A 21,575-nucleotide genomic window follows, 5' to 3' on the forward strand; every position below is an offset into this window, starting at 1 on the left:
TATCCAAGGAGTGGTGATGAGAAATGGCATCTTAGTTTTTCGTGGAAATCCTCTCCTCTGTTCAGCAACCACATGCAGCAGCCCGAGGAGTTGACTGTGAGCATCTCACACTTCTCACTATGTAAGAAACTAACAATTAACTATCCTTCACCACTTACGGTAAGCACCATGACCAAAACATGCCAACATGCAGGCAAGGTTAGAGCCCAACCAAAGAACATGTAGCTGGCTCTAAGCCAAAATCCAGACAAAGTCGGCAGCAATGGGAAAACATCTGGAAGCTCCCAGCTGTGACTAATTCACACCATAAAAGTGATCCTATGTGATCCTTCTCACTTGATCCTGACCTTTTGTCCACAGGAAGTGTTTTGAAACTGCCCTGACTGTTAATTATTTAAGTTTCAATGCTGAATTCCAAATGCATATAGCTGCAGTAATTCTCACCCAAGAGTACCTCGCATCTTCCTCCTAGCTTCCCATGGCACCTTGAATGTAACAGCACTCAGAGGCCTGAGCCCAGAAAGCCAAAATAAAACACCAGCAACTCACTTTCTGGTAACTCAGCTCTGGAGACATCACAAAAGCTTCTACTGCTACAGTAAAACAAGTAAAGCAAGAATGAACTGAACAGACTACAGACCATAATAAACTCCACCTTTTTCCACTTTCTGTGACACATTTTCCTTAGATGTGCATCCTTCATGTACCCACAAAGCAACACAGATCATTTTAAAGCAAATGTCCTAATAAAACAACTCCACGACAGCCTCCTGCAGAATCAGAAGTAGGGGAAGGAAGAGGAAATCAAGCACTCAAAGAAAATGCCTCATATTGCTTAAATCTCATGAAGCAGTTTAGCTGCAGGTGCCCAGTCCTTCAGGAAAACAGACCCCAAGTTCTTCCCAGCAGCTGTCCCACAGAAGCCATGGATTCAGGCTGCGTGTTGACCCAGAGGCCTACAGGCCTTTGAAATATCAAATATGACGAGCATCACTCCCTTGTTCAGTAAACAATTTTCTTCTCTTGTCACCCAACATTTTGTTGTACTGCTGGAGGTGAAAACACAGGCCAAGATGCTCTAACAACCTGGTTACAGCACAAAACCAGAAAATCCCAACCAATATACTTCTCTCATCAATGCAACACTCCAAGGAAAGCTAAACTCCCACCCTCTCCTGCTCAGGCATGAAATTATTGACCCAAAACCTCTGGCTCACCTTTTTTTCCTCACAGTGAACATTTCACTAGCCTATGGCAACCCAACAGCCTCAGCATACAAGCCATGATAATGATTTATTTCAAGATATATTACCCAACCAAAGAAGCTTTCTTGGGCTGCTGATCAACATTAATAAAGGACTCAGCAACATACAGTGGACAGATCAAAAGATGTATTATGACAAACACTTAATGGTGGTAATGGGGCCACTTGTACAGAGCAGAGAATCCCAGCATCTGGGCTTCTATTCCAGCCAAGGGACTGGCAGATACTGCTATGAAGGGCTTGAAGACAACAGACAATTGCTTGAATTCAACTATTGTCTTTGACACGGATGAATAAAACACCACCTTGGAACCAGCTGACTTGCAGGAACAAAGTTAACAGAAGATCAGGGGAGATATTTTCTCTCGATCTCCCTGTTTCCAACAGATTAGCTGGATCACAAAAAGAAAATCAGCCAATAAAAAGAAATAAAATAGGCATACACCATACAGCCAAGGCCAAGCAATTTCCTCCCCTCAAGTTGCTAAATTAGTACACTTTTTAGATTTTCCCCCTTAATATACATCTTTTAAAATTTTAACTTGCACAGTGCAGCATAGCATAACCATCACACATGCGCTCTGCCAGCTGCCTGCACAAGCCCAAGCTGACAGTACCTCTGCCCATGTAAACCTCACGGAAGAAGGAGTCACCACCAGCAAGGGCCATTCCTTTCGGTAATACGCAGCAATGCAGATCGCCTGGATGGTCTTGCCCAAGCCCATGTCATCTGCGAGAAGTAAACGTCCATTTCTTAAAATTGCGAAACTGGTGAAAATAGAGAGGGAAAACAAGTAAGAGTCAAGAAATGGCTTACTGTCTGTCCTGGCAGCCCAGATGAGCACAACTCATCACCAATCCTATAATGTGGATCACTTGAAAGTGATTTGAGTTCTTCAGTAAACCTGGATCTTCTCCTTTAGTCTTAACACAATTGAGCAACTCTCACAAACGTCTCAAAGCTTGGAAGTTCCTGGAAGCTCCTGAACAGAGTGGTTCAGACCAGTCCTTAGAGACCTTGATTTCATATGAGGAGTAGTCTCAATACCTTATGATTATTTAAAGCACATTTTTTTCCATGATATTACTCCCATTCTGTCCCAGAGTTCACCCTGGCTGAGCTAAGAAAATACTAATAGCAATGTCACTTTACCGGCAGTAAGTACAGAGTTTTCTGGGTTGCATCTTAAAGTCAAGAACTAATGACCATGTATGATGGGGACAGGGACATTTAAAAGTTTATCTCTACATACAGTTAGTCATTTTAATTCTTTCAGGGCCTGGGTCCCATTTCCTGACACTTTCCCATGTGTAGTTAATATTTAAAAAATAACAACAAAAGAGATGCACTGGGCGGGGGGGGGGGGGGGGGGGGCAAAAAAAGAAAAAAAAAAAAAGACCTTACAAGATAAAAAATTCACATGAAAACTAGGCACATACTGAATCACAAGACAGAGATTAGAGATGTATCATTTGAACAATTTTATGAGACTAGCAAAACGCTACTTTTCTCCTGACTCATGATGAAGAATTCTGGCTAGAAACAGAAAAGATGTGTCACTCAAAGAAAAAAAAAAAAAAGAAATCCACAAAAAAGCGCCCAACAAAACAAACCACATCATACCAAACAACCAAGAGCCCAGAGTGCCAGAGTGTAACAGCTTGAGACTCTGGAGAAATGTGGAGTCCTCCATGGAAAAGAACGCAGCCTGGGCACCAACAGAAAGCACACAATTCTAGACAAGGACTAGAACAGCATGCAAAAAGGACATACTTCACACCTTCCCGCTGAAAGGGCATGAGGCTCGTCACAATTTTCGAGTCCACCACCGAAAGGTCAGCATCAGGAATGTCTGTCTGTGATGTAGATCTCTGTATTTGAGCTGCAAAGGTTTGTATTACTGCCTCAGGCAGTGGCTCCACTTCTACTGACACAAGGCTCTGTAACGCTTCCACTGCAAAGAACAGAGCAGTTTGTTATGAGAAAGGGCAACATACAACTTACGTTAGGGATATCAGGGCACAACCCTCAACTTCATCAACAATATTATTTCTTATCCTGAAACAGCTCAAGAAAGCACTGCATCATGCACAGGTGCTGGCCTGACCTCTTCCCTGAAGTCTATTTCAGAACCACATGATGAATCACATCTCCTCCCCTCATATTTAGACTCAGTTATAAAAAAAAATGAAAGACTGATGCCATCATTCAGAGTTGATTGCTACTAATACAGCTGGAGCTGGATTATTCACACTGAGGGCAGCTTAGGGCACACTTTACTCAGAAATAAAAGTATGGATTTGAACGAAAGAGCTCCTGAAGCCTAGAAGGCAGGAGGATCTTTAGATTGACCTTGGGATTCTGCATTAAACACCTCTGAGGTCTCTACCATCAGGAATGACTTGAGAAACAGTTACCTACAGAAGATCATACATCTTCAGCTTTGAAAACTTTCTTCTCCTCCTGTTCCCCAAATTCACACAGGTTTGGCCCTGCCTCCACTTTATAACCCCTCATTGAGCATGTTTGGATAAGAAAACAGGACATACCTCCAGACTCAGAGAAACTGCTCTTGTACCGCCATCTGCAGCACTCTGACTGCCATCCTTCAGGGACACGTTACCAACAGAAACACCCTGCTCAGCTGGTGTCCTCTGCTGTTCTCCTGGACTGAAGTAGCTTGTGCACCAGAACCAGCCCACAAGCTGACACGTGAGTCCCTCAGCACTACTGTTGTTTTATTCATGAAGCTTCTCAACTTTACCTGCAGCACAAAACCTTCCTGGTTGAACTAAAGGGATCCCCAGCCTCCGTGATGCAAAGACCTCAGGGCCTTCATCCTGTCAACCCATGTATCACAACAAGGAAAGCATCAGGGCAATTCTCCTCCTAGACAACCTTATTTCAGTCCCCTCCAGTAACCCCTCTAGCCCAACCCCAAGAGATAAGTATTTCTCTTTAGTCCAACAGTAAGTTTCTATGAAAAAAGATACCAGTTTAAAACATGCAGTGAGCTGGGACCAGGAAAACATGTTTAGTAGTCAGTCTTTGACCACTGACTGAGAAACAAAAGGCACCTTTACACTAGGAACACAATGCATGTGCACAGATCCTTTATTCCAGGAAGCATATTTTTTTTTTGTTTAGTGGTTGGTTTGTACATAAAGTCAGGAAGACATAAACCAACTCTGTTTGCAGAAATAGCCAGAGCTATGCAAACTGAAATAAAAACTCACTATACCAGCAGCAAATGCTCCTCCAGAATTCAGTTGTCTCCAAGAAGAAAGCAGCAGGATGGACCCCTGCCATATGAAGGGGGGAAACACTTCCAAGAACTATACATACGAAAATATTTCCATTTGTGGTTGGGCAGTGACCAAACTTGTAAAACTCTCCAGTTCAATTTATACTTCTTCAATAGCAGGAACTCTCTCCACCCAAAGTACAGCACAAGCTTGTTATTACACTCACAGACTGAGCTATGTGTTAGCATAATTGCTATGATTTGCTCACTTATAATTCTGTTGCTATTGTTCTGTACATGAGCTGGGAGAGTGATTAAGATATATCTGCCACCAGCATGATTCATCCAACAGACATTTTTTACTGAAGTGACCTTTATATAAAGATAACTGAGCAACTAGGCAAAGAGATATTAACCTCTACAAACAGTTCCCAGCTAACAGATATCTCTGCTGGAAATGGCAACCAGGCTTTTGAAATTTTTTTTTTTTTCATTTTCATGTAGGTGAACGAACAGGAACAAAATGAATGCTGCTCCTTAAAAAGGCACATGCTAGAAGCCTCAAATGCCCTCCCAAATTACATCCTGCAAGAACATTTACAGAGATTTTTTTTTTGCTTTCCTTAGATCTGTGGGATTCTGAATACTTCATGCGATGTATACAACTGCCAGCCAGCATGGACAAGAGAGTGACAAACTGGGAGATGATGTGTTTGCTCTACCTCGCACGTGCTACAGGATCAGGCCCTTTGCATGTACAAAAGACCCTTTTAGAAAACTGAGATCATCAGCTCTCATGGAAATCGGGGCCTGTCAACACCCCAATCCTGGAGTTTCATAATAGTCTCCCCCAAGACACACTCACTTGTTTTCATGAACTGACATTCCTACAGGGCCCCACAATGTGGCTTTCAGCCATATAACCATTACTAATGTTATTAAGACGTGCATCATAGGAGCATGCAGATACTCAATTATTAAACATGCTTTAGTATCCCAAGGAAGCAGGAGCCCATGCTGGAGAAAAACTACCCTGAGCAACAGCATTTCAGCTCTGAAACACTCAGCCACACTTTCTAAACACAAGTGTAAAGCACCTCATTTATTATCTTTCTGAAGCTTATCCCAATCAAATTCTACAGCTGCATACCTTCACACGACTACCAAGGCAAACACAACAGGCCAACTGGGATGATATATAATAATTCTAATACTTAGGACTTGTGCAATGCTATTGATCTGAAAGTATTCTATAAACTCGACTAACATAAAAAACTAAGAAGCAGATGTGCTAAGAGCAAGTTGCTGAGATTAGATTCTTCTAAGTGGCATCCATAAAAAACCCAAACCAACCAACCAACCAAGACAAAAAAACCAGCCCTACATTTCATATCAGTGAGTCACAGTTTCACCTGCATTACACAGAGGCATAAAGGCAGGAGTCTACCAGTCAACTTCTACCAAGAAATGAACATTCTAGTGACACTACATGCTTAGATTCCTCTTGCAAGGGAAGATATGATGCTCTCTCAAATAGACTTTTTTGCTAAGTTTTCTTTTAAACATCTATCAACCAACACCAAAACATTTTAGTAGAGTATGAAATTCTGCTTCAAGAATAATGCTTCTGCTTCAAGCAGATCTGCACACTTCTGCAAGAGAAACAAGCAGCTCTTCTTGTTTGCTTCAAAATGAACTCAGCTATGGAAGTAACCTGAATTCCAACCTGCCTCATACATCAGTTAAAAACTCAGCAGTAACATATGAGGCTGAAGAAAATCAGCGAGACAATCATCATCCAGACGGCAACTGTGGATGAACGGGTTGTAACAGAAATTATTAGCTGACTTGAAAATCTAGTGCTCTAACCTGAAAAACAAAATTTGCTGGGTGTGAAAGAGCACAACACTGTGCACACTACTTAAATCTTGTAGTAAACCAAAATGAAGAATTAGAACTAAAGCAGCCTGATACATGTTTGTTTTCTAAGCAAGGAGTGGCTGTGTTGGTTTATGAATTGATACACACAAAAGGGAGCAAGGCGGGCTGGCACTGAGGGGAGCACATGTTAAGCACAGCTAAAAGAGTCAGTAAGACAGAATTTCTGTAAGGATGAGAAGGCCTGGCAGCCACCATGTCGACCTCTTCCAATTTGGGAAGTGGGAACAGAGGAATCCGTTCTCTTGCAACTCCTTAGTTCAAGTAGAGCTGCTGTACATGATCAGCAATAAAAATAACTTTGTGATAGTAAATATCTATATATGCTCTAAGAAACGGCACAGAAATTCAGTGCAGAATCTGATAAAAGAGCCAGCCTCCCAATGGGCCACTAAAGGATTTCCATTACTAACACACATTTATAAAGTTTTGAGTCTGGGAAAACAGTGTAAATGACAAAACAGGAAGACATCTGCTTCACAGTTCATTAGCAACTTATCTCCCTAGAGCAAAAGTCTCCTTAGCCCAAAAAGTGAAGTTAGAATTCATTTGCTTCCCCAGAAAATAGCCCTAGCCAGGAACATGCAGCTACTCACTCAGTTTGGGATAGTCCTCCAGCAGGAAATTCCACTTTCTGGTGTTCATATCTGCAATAGTTACAACAAACACTGTAGTAAGTCTCTTTTTTAAAAGACTGAATCCTCTGTAAGAACATGGCTATCCATCCATATACTCTGCATTTCAGAACTGCTTTAAAAGAATTCTTACCTTGTCCAGCAATCAATTCTCATCTGTTTGCTTTCACATTAAGCAAACAGTTTGAAGAAAACTTAAAAGTATGAGCACACATATAGAAGTGGTGGCATCAATGGAACAAGCCAAGGTCAGGCCCCGCTAATGAACTATCACAAAGAACCCACCTGCCCAAGGATTTCGGCAACCATTTCCTCTTCACTGCAAGGCGGGACGAGGAATGTACAAGAAGGTTCCTGTTTGTTAACCAACACACTCCAACTTCAGTCAGTTACACAAACACTTTCAGTTGTGCCTCTGTACCCTACAGACCACGTGCTCAGGATGGTACAGAGGAAATTCTCCAATTTATCAATACCTAAAACATAACATGAACGCCAGACTTGTCTGGCAGGTTTATCCTGAGTAGCACCTGCCTACAACTTCCAGGGAAGGTTAGAGTGAATTCAGAGTCAGCTGAAGACACAATGAGCCAGGCAGGACCCTGCCCAAAGAACAAGAGCTCCAGGATTTGTTCCTCATGCTGTCACTGACATGCTGTGACACTGCACAGGTCACCTCATCATGCTGTGCTTCATTTGCCACATTACAAGTGGGGAAAACCTGGTATTTACCATTGAAATTTGAATGCAAATATATGAAGTGCTCTGCAGTTCCACCTGCCTCAAAAATACCAGAAAGCTGCTGGTAAACTCAACCTGCTCAGGCAGTTGCCGCCGTTATAACATGATAGTAAAGCAGTAGAAATATGAGAACGTCCAACTGCATTTGATAATAAAAACAAGAACTTATGCACGGCCTCCATACTGCTGGCAAATTACCAGTGTATCCTGCTTCAACAGTCAATGTAATGATGCCAAGTCCTGAAATATCACCTTAGCTAACTGGCCCAGAAGAGGACATGTCCTGGCACAAAGAGCAGGACATAGATACAGCAATAAAACAAAACTACAGGAGCTCTCAAAATCTTCAAAGTAAACTCTCTCATGCTATTTCAGGGAGATAGACTCTCACAATTTCTCTCCTCTGAAGCATTCACAAGCACTCCAAGAGTGGCCCCAACAATGTCATTAGAATAAAGTAGAAATAACCAGAGACTCACCATAATTTCTGGAATTCATCCGTTTGAACACTCCAATCACTTCTGCAGAATACCCAATATCAACCTCAAACCGCAAGCGAGAGACCAGGATGCATTTCCCTTTGACAAGGGCTGAGGGTTTCTTCCAGTTCTTACACATCTTCAAGAGGGATTTCAGATCAGCTCTACTGCCAACAGAATGAGCGCCTGATGCCAAGCCAATTGCATTTTCTCCTTCCAGTGGTGCCAGAATTACTGACGAAAGCTGATTTGCTGCTTCCACTAGGGAGAAAAACATGAGATACAGAGAAAAGAATTAATAACAAAGAACATGGATAAACGAAAGACGCACAGGATGCTTTGGGAAGAGAAGGGACCAGAGGATGACAAACAAACCATGCACCTTCAAGTTTAAAAGGAATGACAATTCCCTGCTTTTACTGCCAGGGACAAAGAGAAGAGAGTGATGGCCTGGAGGAGCAGGTTGGTGGGATTTTCCACGGAGAACATAGCAGGGGCAGAGGGAACATGTGACTATAGGTGAACAAGGGCCTGTCCAGCATGCTCACTGCATTAAGATCCCTCTCTGTTAGCAATCCCAAAACATGGCTCACTAGGCAATCTACAGAACCACATTCAGCAGTAAATCACACACCATCATACAGCATTTTCACTTACAAAGTTGCAAGGACAGGGGCATGGTGATCAATAGTATGTGCCTGAAAAGATGGGAAGGTACTTCTGCAAATAGCAAAGGAGAAAATCTAAAAATATCTGCCTCCTGCCTGACATCAATGTCTGATATGCAATCTCATCTAGCAGGAATGCTGTATATTCACAATACTATAGGAGGGATATCAGGAAGGAATCTAGTCCAAACCTCTAAGTCTCCTCTGTTGCAATTTAAGGCCATCATCCTTTATTCTACGGTGTCTTATAGTTAGATTTGTACTTTTCCCCAGCCATCTGCACTCCCGTCTTACTGATCACCAGCAGCCACCTCTGTCATGATGCCAGGGCATGGGGAGAGAAGGGATACAGCATTTTATAGCAGCTAGCCTGAGACCACAGCTATCCGCACTAATAAACACTCCACTTTTCCCTGAGTCTCTCTGCCAATCTCTACCCATGTGTTGTCTTTATTATTATAGCTGAACTGTGATGGTTAAGGAACAAGAACCATTTTTAAACTGTATATTCGCAGCACCAAAATAATTAATTTCTTCCCCAAAACTCCAGCTCACAGGTACTGCAGTAATACAAGGATTCACTACTATCTCCAGAGCCCATTAGACTCAAGAGCACTAAGCACATTCTGCTTTCTTGTATCTGTAAAGAGAGGCAACCTCCCCTATCCAGCAGCTCTTCAGACTAAGCCTAGGTGAACTAATCCTCTGAGGTTTAAGCTGCACATTATGATCCACCCTGTTTCTTTTTAAATAGTCCAGCTTACTGCTATGCAACAATTTAAACCTAAGTTCAGTGGTTTCAGATTTGAAAAGGAAAAAAAAAAAAAAAAAAGAAAAAGAAACAAATTCAGACACTTTCTTCCTAACCAGTTACTAAGCCATCTGGATTTCTTCAACCTTTATTATTTTAAAGTAAGTGACTTCCAGAATAAACCCAAGCATGTGAGATTTTCACTCCAAAGAAGAAGTGTCAGAGCATCAAGTGAGAGTAATGTTTAAAGTAGAGGACTAGGAAACCACCAATTTAGACTTTCTCCTCCCAGTGCACCAAGCAAAAGAATTTAGATGCTACTGTTTTAGCATTGTGTAGTTAGAGCTCATCTCTACAACTAATAACTGAAAGAAACTGAAAAAAACCCACCATACTTTACTCTTTTATTTCAATATCTGTTTCTAAGCTTGACTGTATGTTTATAGTACAAAGAAAAATGTAATACAGGACAACATTATTCAGAAGAACAAAATTAACAGTGGGAAGTTATAAAATAATTGTTTTAACACAAGACTTCAAACCAAGGCCCTTTTAAGTCAGTTCCCTTTTCTCAGGGTATTTTTCCCCTGCTATCCTAGTCCAATGTTGATCACATATTGTCTTCCCTTGTAAACCAGAACTTTCCACAGAGAACTCATACATTTGATAGTTTTAAGGAAAAAAAGCCTGATTTCTAAAAACCATCCTCTTTATTCGCAAGCTCCTTGGTACAGAGACTCTGCTCTTATCTGTACTTGATAGACTTCAAGCAAACCAGCAGCATTTAAATTATAAATGTGTGGCAACCCACATGGGAAGCTAAAATACCAGCACTCAACTGTGGGTTTTTCAAAGTGCTCAACATAGGCCTAATTCTGTTCCCACTGAAATCAATAGTGATTTATCACTTGCTTCAATACAATGTGCTTTTGAAAAGCTTACCTGAAGTGTTTGCCTCTATCATCTCTCAGTCTTTCCAGAACAAAATGACAGGAGAGAAAAAAAAAAAAGATAAAGCCATCCTTGTTATGCCAAAAAAGGCACATCCATTTTCAGTCTCACTCAGAGCCCTAAAGAATTGCCCTTTTTCCTTTTATGACACCCCAAATTAACAGGAAAATATGTTAAAAAAATAAAAAGCTGTTTAAAAAGAGAATACATGAATGGACCTAGAAACTAAGCATTAGCCAGTGGAACACATTCAGTTCTCAGTACAGACTCATATGAAGTACCTGCACAGCAGATATTTTTTCCTATGATCAGTCTTGTTGGTTGCTGAAAAATTCGGCAATGGCAGAAAAAGTTAAACTAAACCTCTGCTGGGCATTTAGATTATGTGAAAAACTAAAGCTATTTCTAATCAACTACAAAGTGTCAGAAAAATCTTATGAGCTAGATGCCTAAAAGATGACTGCTATGTTTGAGTAACTCTACTTTCATTACTCCAGACAATAACAAAGCAAATAATAATTATGGAAGGGAGAGGAAGGGGGTGAAGATTTGGATTCTTTTTTATCATTCAACAATTCATTTACTTACTGAAATTGCTGTAATCTTCCAAGCTGAAATTCCATTTTTTCATAGTAGGATCTAAAATAGAGCAGAATATGAATCACTTGGGGTAGAAAAAAGTGCTGTTGTGAAATGTTCATGCAAGGTAAGAGAGAATTCAATCTACTCATGCAAACTTTTTGACACACATCTGAAAAACAGTATACCCAAGTTTACAGCTACATGACACCAAAAAAGCCATAGGACACATCAACACTAAGACAAGAATGCAGCAGTCATTCACAGGGAGCAGCAACACACGGCAGGAAAACAGAAGTAGAATATCATAAATGAAGGCAGGGAGAAAAGACCAGAAAGAAGCCAAAAGGTGGAAACTCCACTGCTCTCAGTAACCCAGTTAACAGGATCAGCTCATCAACTCAGAAGTACAGCTGAAGTGACCCATTTTCCTATACCAATTTATGAATAACTTCTCTTCCTTCACTCCCAGAAGACTCTGACCAGCTGTCATCACTGAACTTCTCAAAGCACTGTTCATAAAGCAAGGCTTCTGATTCCTTGGCTAAATCCAAGCTCAAGCTATTTATGCCCAGAATTTCTTCCCAATTTCAGCTGTCTTTATTTTTCCAATCCCCCATTAATACCACATATTCCACCCCAGCAATAGCTGCACTGCTAAGAGCATATAGCAACTGCAGTTCCAGCAGACGCTGAAACTTCAAGTTAAAACAGAGGTAACAGCAAACAGTCAATTCTTACCATAGCTTTTGCTTGGTATCTTCTTAAACAAAGCAATGAGTTCAGCATTATACCCTACTTCGACCTGGAATCGGTCTTCCCCATATCTTACACATTTTCCTTTTGTAACATTATTTGCTTTCTTGCAAGAGGCAGCTTCAAAGCTGGGCCCCGAACCAGCAGAGCTGGTCAACTTGTGCATCTTACTGCTGGCCTGAGAGTCACAACCTCCCCTTTCTCTTTCTGTTGGTCTGTTTATCAGCATTTCTGAATCACTTTGCGTGGTGCTGCTTGGTGGTGAAACAGATTTGTTCTGACTTTGTAAATCTTTACTACCGTCAGGGTGCCTGTTATCAATTACTCTAGTATGAGATGGTTCTGTAGGGTTTTTGAAAGCTGGGTAGCATTCAGGCTGTTGGAATGTATCAAGATTAATTAAAGCTTGCTGTCCATGTTGCTGACCACGAGCATCCAAGTAATGTTTATGGGAATAACTCAGAGAATTTGGGATCGTTGTAGGGAATTGCTTAATGCCACTTGCTTGTTCTGAGTCCTCTGAACAATTCTTTTGTTGCTCTCCATGTGAGCCAGCCATCTGTTGGTTTGCAGTGTAATGGTTATAATCTTTCTGAAGATAGCTCTTCTGCTCTCCAGGACTGTTTGGATTCTGCTGGTGCTGGCTAATGAACCTGACATGATTGTTTTCTTGCTTCAAGTTTCCCTGATTGCCTGGACTCTGTTCTTTCACTTGAGGTCCAGTACTCCCCACCTGCCCACCTCTCTGGGCTGCGAGCCTCTCCGCTCTCCTAGCCAAAGCCTTCTGGCGGTTCTCTTCAATTCTTCTCTTTTGTTCCTCTGTAAGGCCTGATGACATCTTCAATAATTCAAACAGTACATCTGAATCAAAACTGCATTGGGAATTAATCACAGAGGCACCTGCTTCTTTACATGAATAGAGGCCAGCCTACAAAAGAAAAAAAAAAGGGGGGGGAGAAACAAAGAGACAGGAAGTTTCAAATCTGTTCACCCCAAAAATGCTTACTATATTGATAACTCAGTATTATTAGTGACTGGGTATTACTGCAACTGATCCTACAAAAAAATCTAGTAGTACAAGTACAGCAATGCTATCAGACCAATGCTTGAGCCATTATCAGCAAGGAGATACCGACAGCTACTGCTGGGGATTTGCATGCCAGTCCTACATTGATAAAACAAAGAAAAAAGGAGAAAACCACTATTCCACTACAGTTCTGCGCACTCTTCTCTACAAATCCTAGCAGAACTGATAAAATAGCCAAGCACATGGACACCCTGCACTGCAGAGCCAGCCCTGTGAAGGCAAACACAGGCAAAGCAACGTATCTCTGCACAGTTTCGTGTGGAAGTGTTTCATAGTTCTCGTAACCTAACAACAAGGTGGGACAACACCCCATCTCTCCTGAGCACCTTCCAGTTCTTAGGCATCTCAGCATGTAGCAGATACACACTCAATCCCAAAGGGCAGAGTCAGCTTCTGCCTTGAGAAACGTCCACGCGCAGGCCAAGGACCTTCTGATAGAAGCAAGGCCCTGGCTCCCGCGCATTTCCAGGAGCTGGCCTCACTCCAGCTACTTCCCGCCTCACCCGCGGGGCTGCCCGCCTCCTGCAGCCCTCAAGCGACCTACTTTCCTCAGCACCCTGTACGAAGCGAGGCCCGCTCCCTGCCCCGCTGCTCTGCCAGGCACCAGGCTCTCCGGCCCCCAGCTCCACCGGCAGCCCGGCCCTACCCCCGCAGGCTGGGGTCCCGCCGTCTTCAAGGGCCACCGCCACCCCACTGGGGCTCCCCGCGGGCTCCACTAGAGCCCACCGCGGGCTGAGCCGCGGGCTGAGCCCCGGCCCAGCCGCCGTCCCCTCCCCGCAGGCCCGCACACCCACCGGCCGGCAGCGGCCACGGACGCCGCCACAGGGCACTCAGCCGCGCAGACTACAACTCCCAGCAGCCCCCGCGCTGCCGCCCGGCCGCACTTAAACGGCCGGCACGTGCAGCATGCCGGGAGCGAAAACCGGCGCGCGGGGCGCTCGGCACGCTGGGAAATGTAGTCTTCATCCCGCGGCGCCATCTTAGGGGCGCTGGGCGCTGCGTGGTGTCGCCGTAGGAGCGCCCCCCGTCACCCTCGGAGGGGTTCGGCTCGGCCCCACGTGCGGGGTGCGGGACTCTGCTGCCGGCTTGGGCTGAGGCTTTGCCCCAAGCAGCTCCCAGCCCTGCACGGCTGGGGCAGGGCTCCCTGCACGGCTGCCTCCGGTGTGTGTGGGGCCTGTGTGAGGAGCCACTGAAGCAGGAACGTTGTTTTTGCAACTGGGGATCTGAGGCCTCACCCCAGCGGGCGGGGGCTGAGGGATGTCTGGCTATCAGATCCCGAACGTAAGACAAAGTCTCCTTGCACTAATCTCGGAATGCAAAGCGATTCCTGTGGTTAAAAGCTAAACTCGGGGGAAGGTCAGGCAGAGAAGCCAATAAGCCATACTTCAAATGGAAATCAGTAAATATGGGGAGGGGGGCTGTTAGATTAGTGAGGCAGGTAAACTGAGGCAGGGCATCCAGCAAGTGTCAGGTGGTCTGTAAACCCTGTGGTACCAACCAGTGGGGAACGGGAGGGAATTTGCGGCCGGGATTCAGGAGGGATATGAGCAATGTCTTTTTGCTGTGTTCCGTGTGCCTACCCTTAGGTAGAACACCTGGGTTTGCAAAATCGTTAATAAAATATGCTTGGCTGAGAGATCATGCCTGATCCTATTATGTTGGCAAGATGAAAATTTCCTACACCTGTCGTGCCGAGGTGTGCGGCTTTCAAGTGGGGAATAAAGAATGGTGGTAAGGCATGAGGAAGGGTGAGAGCACTGCTGTGAGCAGCAAGGAGGGAACCTCCCTCAGGGAGATAAGAGCAGTGGTGCAATGCTGGTGTCTGTAATCTGTGAAATGTGGTGGAGATGAGGGGGTGTCCCTGGCGACTGGAAGGGGGCGAATGTCAGAGCTATCGACAAGAAGGGCCCAAAAGAGGAGCCAGGAAACTACAGGCCCCTCAGTCTTACTCCAGTCCCTGGGAAAGTAGTGGAGCAAGTCCTACAAACTGTCACAAACCAAATGAAGCAGGTGGTTGGGAAAAGCCAGCACGGATTTACCAAAGGCAAATCATGCCAGACTAACCTGGTCACCTTCTACAAAAGAATAACTTTTCCTGTGCACATGGGGAGAGCAGTTGATGGCAGCCTGTCACAAGTGAGGTCCCTCAGGGATCAATGGTGGGCCCCATGCTGTTCAACACATTGCACTGGAAGAGGTTTCAGCTTGATGTAAGAAGGAATTTTATACATTGAGAAAAATCAATCACTGGAACAACTTACCCAGGGACGTGGTGTAGTCCTTGTCACTGGCAGTTTTCAGGATGTGGTTGGACAGGGCGCTAGATCATCTCATCTAGGCTCCCTTTCCCACAAAAGGTTGGACAAGATGATCTTTCGAGGTCCCTTCCAACCTGGGCTGTTCTATGATTCTGTGAACACCATAACAAGATGATTATTCATATTTGCATCAAAGTTCTGAATAAAAGGGTCTGCCGGGATTTTAATTATACAAGGGCCTTGATTACACACATGAAGCTGCCCTTCCTGGACAGTCATGATCCCCGTGTGGATGACCAGAACGGTACCTGGGGATGAAGCAGAGAGAAGGCCCTGGGGAGCACCATAACCCCCTCCCACCTCTGACTTTCACTACCCTGCCCAGATGCCATTTTCTCCCACCTGACACACCCTTTGGCTGGGGACACCAAAGCCAGCTGGCTGTTTCGCAGTTTATTCATTCTTCCCTCTGCTGGTTAATTAGAAAAGGTTATCCTTAAATTGCTTCCTGATTAAGCAGCAGTGACTACCATTAGTCAGGAGCTTGTCAGCCCGAGGAAAACAAGGCAGGTAGCAAGAACGAGGTGCGACTTGACGCACAGCACAGCCCTGGGAGTGCAGTTACTCTCCTGGGAATCCCACACGCACAGATGTGAGCATGCCGTGTGCACGCACGCACTCGCAAACATGCTGCTTTTAAAGAAAACCACAGGGCTGAGGAGAGGTCTGAGGCCAGAGTTTTATCCCAGATTCTCTTAGGAAGATGGAAAAACAGTCAAAGTTGAACCTTTTATCAGATGAGTGGGTTTGCCAGGAGAGGATGCTCATCCCCATGGTCTCTGTTCAGATCCTCTGCCGTCGTCCTTTCTTCCCCTGCAAGACAGCAGACTCCAGCTGGCTATGCAGCAGACGGAGAGAAAGGAATGGATGAGAGACCTTTTTTTTCTCCTTCTTGTCACACTTCTAACTGCCCAAAGCCAAATCAGATCCCAGTGTCACATATGGACAAGAGAGAGAACACGCAGAGTGTAACCCTGTTATATTAACTGTTTCCAGCCACCTTCTCGCCCCAGCACCTATCCAGTTCCGGGTTTCTGGTGATGGCTCCTTATGCTCTGGGAGATCTGGGAAAAAAACCAAACAAGCAAACAAACACAAACAAACAAAAAAAATGCCTCGAAAAACGCAGAGAAAAGCCTCTATTGTGGACCATATTGTGGTCATGAAAACAATGGGAGCAGAGCATCATTTGCAGAGAGCTCTTGGGTTGCCCAGTCAGGCAGACACACAGACAGACGTTGGAGCATTTGCTCCATATGGCACAACTTCAGCAGGGCACAAGGAGCAGCCCAGCCACGCAGAGAAGAGACCTACAAAACAAGAGGCCGTTTGTGAGCAGTTTGCTGGTAGCACTCCAGGTGTCCTTTCAGTCAGAACATGCTTCCAGCAGTGGCTTGGACTCCCCGTCCACATCCTCGGTCAGGGAGTAGAGATGCAGAAAGAAAATCCTGGGAGGACTGGGGGGGTTGTCACACCCCAGCTCTGCCAGGGAGGAAATGGTTCACCCACTTCTGAAGAAATGCTCCCATAGGTGGAAAAACATAAGGAAATGGGTTTCTCAGTGCTGTTCTTACCAGGATCTTTGCATCACTTGGATCGTGCTCTAAACATCCTCTCATAGGCTGGGCTGGCTGGTCCTGACTGCTGGCTCCCAAATGAGGACAGAACTGCGTGGCCATGCATCATACATATTGTATAAGCAGCAGCTAATATCTGAAATATGAGGGACCCAAGACCCCAGAGCTGTTCTGGAATCTCATAGATTGTCCTCTGAGGGGTTTTGAGCTGTTCTTTGGAGATCCTGCTGCTGTCATGCTGAATATATTCACCCCACTCTACCGCCTTGCCAACACGGCTTTTTGGTTCTCCACATAGACAGAGCTGGCCACCTCCATCCTGGAAGCACAGCCAGCCTGCACTCTCTGCAGGGGCTGAATCACACGCAGAGCTGCTCTGTGTAGCAAAGCCATCAGCAGACAACTGGAAATCAGCCCAGGCTGATGGCCCTCAGGTGTCCCAGCTTCTTGGAGGGGTTTGGTAGCCTGTGCTGATCTCAGAGACACTATTACGAGTGCCCATATGTGCCTGTCTTTGACTGGGTATGGAGAACTTGTAGTTGCACCTTCTGAAATAAGTTAATCCTATGCTCACGAGCTTTATCAGTTCCTTCTGAGCTAAAACCAGTCAAGTGGCTGGGCATGTGTAGGTCAGCTCTTCAGGGAAGGTCTTGGGGCAGGAGAGTCAGAGAAAGGCCCCTGGACTAGCCCAGCTGCTTCTAGTTGGATAAATCCTTTTGTGTGGGCTGCTGGGGTCTGACCTGAATACTTTTTACAGCACCTGTCCTCTGTAGGTGGAGGGCTGCTTCTGCTCTCGTTTGGAGTCCTCAGCATGGTTGAAGTTTCCTAATGGGGAACCAGAGCTGCAGGCTCAGAGGGTCAGGGGGTGCTTGGGGCTGGACCTGGGCACAGTAGCTGACCCTGCATCCCACCTTGTACCCATTCTCCATGGATTTATTTTGTTTGATGGCTGTTAATCCCCTCTACTTTCCCTCTGCCATCAAGGCACATTGAGGACCATGGCCTGCTGGCCCATTTGGCAGCCCAGCCACTACCACAAGTTGACTCTGAGTCAGGCTCTTTGCCCGAGTGTCTTTGTAGCACCGAAGAAAAAACTTGCAGTTTACTGAATCCAGCTGCCGTGAAACTCAGATGAAAGAGGACCTGCAGAGGCTTTTCTGTGAGCTTTTCTAGCATGAGAAGGTTGCTCCCCTCCTCTGACTGCCAGCTCACTGAAGACCACTTTTTTTTCCATGCTCTTTGACCACCTGGTGCAAGGAAAATTAGTCACCCTCCACTCTTTTGAAGCAGCCGCTTTTATCTACACAGCTTGTTCTTCCCTGGCACGCTGGAGCCTTCCTGCTCTTGTTTATAGTACAACCCCTCCAACAGATTGCAGGGTTTCTTTTCTGCCTTCTGTCCTTCTTGGCTGGATTCCTTTCCACAGCTCCAGTCCAGAGCAGTGGCCTGCACAGCACATGGCCTCTGTGCCACTGCCACACTCACAGAGCTGCTGCAAACCTGAGCCCACTCTTGATCTTTTATGCAACACAGCCCAGGTGTGGGGGGCAGTTCATTGGCAAGCAGAACAAAGATTTAAAGGAGAAAAAAAGCCCACATCATACGTTGAGATGCAAACAGTGTTTCCAAAGCTTCTGTGTCACCAGCATTTAGCACAATGTGAGCTGTGATCCAGCTGAGGTGGGGGCACCAGCAATGTGAACTCTCTAGTGTCTTCTGATGTGCTTGAGTTCAGGGCAGAGCACATCTCTGCTCTGCACAACTGAACTTTATCATGGTGAAACATGGTTCAACTGGCAGAATGGTGCAAAAGTAGAAGGAAAGGCTTGTATGCACACAGAATTTAACTGCATAAGCTTTATTTCCTTAGGAAACAAGGCTAAACAAACCAAAGTTGCATACCCAGTTCTATTCTGGAGCTTAAATTACTGGCCTGGTTTTCAAACTCAGAATAAGCAGCTAATCCTATGGCCTTAGTATTGATGGGAAGCCAACTTTTGAGATCCTGTTTGTTAAACCTAGCCACAGTTCTCTGTCCTTTCTCTTCCTGGTGCATGAGAGACCCAGAGAAATGGAGAAATCCTTTAAGCAGGAGCATCAGAGGTCACTGATGTTAAATAATTCACCACCAATGTAATATTAATCATCTTTTGCCCTTGCACAGGAGCAGTGTCTCTCCTTGGGGGATCTCCAAGCACACTCCAGACCAAGAGGAGTTGGCAGAGCAGCTCTGGACTTCTGTTGGATGCAAAATCTGATGCCAAGGTGGTTTCCAAGAGACAGACCCAAGGATGTGGCATGCCCGAGACTTTCCTAAAAGCCCTGAGCTTACAGTGGGTTCTGATACAACTGTTTGCCGTCCTCTGCTGTGACTTAGATGGAAGCAGCACAAGACCACTGCTTTAATTAGGAATGTGGACTCAGCATAGGACTCTCTTCTGTCTCAGTCTTCACTCAACCAATAACGCAGGAGGGTTGCTCTCATCTTAGAAACCTCCATGAATGCAGCACATGGAAAGTGAGCCAGGATCTGGCCTTGGCAAACAGCACACTTAAGCATACACTTAACTTGAAGAGTGTGCTTAAGCTTGTTAAGCCTCCTCCTTCAACAGAGATTATTTTCCTTTATGTTGGGAGTCTCATCTTCTGCAGAAGGAGGGAGTCACAAGGTGATTTGTTTGTTAACGTTTTGTATAGCAGCCTGATCTAGAAATCCCTTGCTGTCAGCTACAGTATTTTGCCACCAGCTTGTCCCAGTGACTTCCCCGGGGCTCCTTGGGATAGCAATTATTCCACAACAGGGAGTGCTCTTGAAGTGTCAGGGCAGCGTGCTTCCCAGGCGCTGCTGCCGCCTGCCTGGGCGGTGCTGTATGTCTCTCATTATAAATAACAGGAGTCATAGGCAATGGGAATGCACGCGCCTTTATTTAGAGGGGGTATTTCCGCATTTTGATCACAGTGAAAATCGTGATAGCCAGATCCTGAGAAACAGCTACAAAGGTTCTGTTTAAAAGAATGTGACTACAGAAAGCAGATGCTCATGAAGTTAAATAAGGAATTTAATTAGCCTGCATTTTATCTTGTTTTCAGCAATATAATGACAAGTCGCATCTTAATAAAATAACATTAGGGAGCAGCACAACTCCAGTGCTTCAGGAAATGAGACGCAGTATAAGTTATAGGCTTGTTCCTACTGAAGAAGTCATTCTCATTCAGAAATCTGACATGATGTTAAGATGGATAATGCTTTAGCAAAATGGTCCTTTGGCATTTAGAAAGATTTACAGCCACTTTCAGCTTTTAAAGGCTTAATATAGGGTGGGGGGGGAGAAGGAAGTGACATGAATAGCTCAAGGGATGGGTAGTACAATTAATTTTTTTTTTTCCTGTGGTAGCACAGGCATGCAGGGTTCTTTACGGGTGAATAGAAAGAGTTGTCCTTTCCCCAGCGGGGCTATAACTAAACGTAGACCTTATATATTGTACACCAAGCAGCAGGTTTAGTGTTTGTCATGTGGTTGAATATGTCCAGATTCAATTACAAACTCACATTTGATCTAGGAAATCAGTTTTGTCTGACATCGGGAGGACAAGTCTTGCACTGCCCTGAGAATCATTTATGAAGGATCCACAGAAAGTTTCTCATGTCATGGTTTGAGGGCTGCAAAGATTTGTCTAAGCTCAATTGTAACTTCTAGAACTCAAGAAACTAGTGTTGTTTGGAATGTTTCTGTCAACTAAAAAGGGTTACAAAACGCAATAGTTATAACAATAGAAGATGATGAGATTTAGCTTCATTATATGAGAATAAAGGAACTACTTACCCATTCAGCATAGTTGTCCACTGAATCCTTTATTTTGTCTGTACCAGGGAACAGATCCACGTTTTAGATGATAGATCACAGGATTATCACATAACTGTCCACTATGAAATGCAGTTTGATCCTGGGTGACATCTTGAGGCCATATATTTCACTTGCTGATCATGTATTGTAACAACAGTTATTCCTGGTGGTCTATTTGACATTTTCCATCTTTCAGATTTAGTGGTTGCTCCATAGCTCTTGTATTAGGAAAGGAGAAAAATGCAAGAGTTTTCTGATTGGATCTCTTTTGTTGTGTGAGGTTGCACACATACGCAGACAGTACACACATTGAGTTTGTACATGTATACTTATGTATATTTGCTGATAGAATAATTTTCCAGATTAATTGTTTGATGTATTAATCGGAGATTATGCTGCTGTTGCTGAGGACAGAAATGCTTCGGAAGACATCCATGAATTTGGAGTCTCCTGCCAGTAACTTCTTGGCCTGTGTTTAGTTTAGGTTGATGAGGGCTGAAAGCTGTTGCTCTCTGACAGCTGTTCACTGGTGTATGTGAAATGAGTTTACAATTCTTGATCCAGGTCCTAGAAAGCAGATGTCCATGCTCCAAAACCCACCTTTGCTATTTAGACCCTCACTATCACTGTCTAGAGGGATGGTGATGAAGCTGCTCATTGCTCTGGGGCAGCCTTGAATCAAGGGACAGTGAAGAAGTACGGGTTGGGAGTGGGTCTCCTCTTTTAATGGGCAACAAAGTC

At 44.5% G+C, this 21,575-nt stretch overlaps 1 protein-coding gene across 4 annotated transcripts in view; it reads right to left on the reverse strand.

Moving 5' to 3' along the window:
• The window catches only part of SMARCAL1 (SWI/SNF related, matrix associated, actin dependent regulator of chromatin, subfamily a like 1), a 42,583-nt gene extending 28,648 nt beyond the window's left edge, over positions 1-13,935 (reverse strand). For all 4 annotated transcript variants that reach the window (XM_065637782.1, XM_065637780.1, XM_065637781.1 and 1 more), the window contains exons 1-7: positions 13,889-13,935; positions 11,993-12,935; positions 11,261-11,311; positions 8,303-8,563; positions 7,044-7,094; positions 3,039-3,219; positions 1,882-2,032 (exon numbers count right to left, since the gene is read on the reverse strand). In XM_065637782.1, coding sequence (XP_065493854.1) covers positions 1,882-2,032; positions 3,039-3,219; positions 7,044-7,094; positions 8,303-8,563; positions 11,261-11,311; positions 11,993-12,845 — 1,548 coding nt within the window. In that variant the 5' untranslated portion in view covers positions 12,846-12,935; positions 13,889-13,935. The remainder of the gene's footprint in view (positions 1-1,881; positions 2,033-3,038; positions 3,220-7,043; positions 7,095-8,302; positions 8,564-11,260; positions 11,312-11,992; positions 12,936-13,888) is intronic.
• Positions 13,936-21,575: the final 7,640 nt, after the last annotated feature.

This window comes from Caloenas nicobarica, chromosome 6 (genome assembly GCF_036013445.1).
Source record: "Caloenas nicobarica isolate bCalNic1 chromosome 6, bCalNic1.hap1, whole genome shotgun sequence".
NCBI lineage: Eukaryota > Metazoa > Chordata > Aves > Columbiformes > Columbidae > Caloenas > Caloenas nicobarica.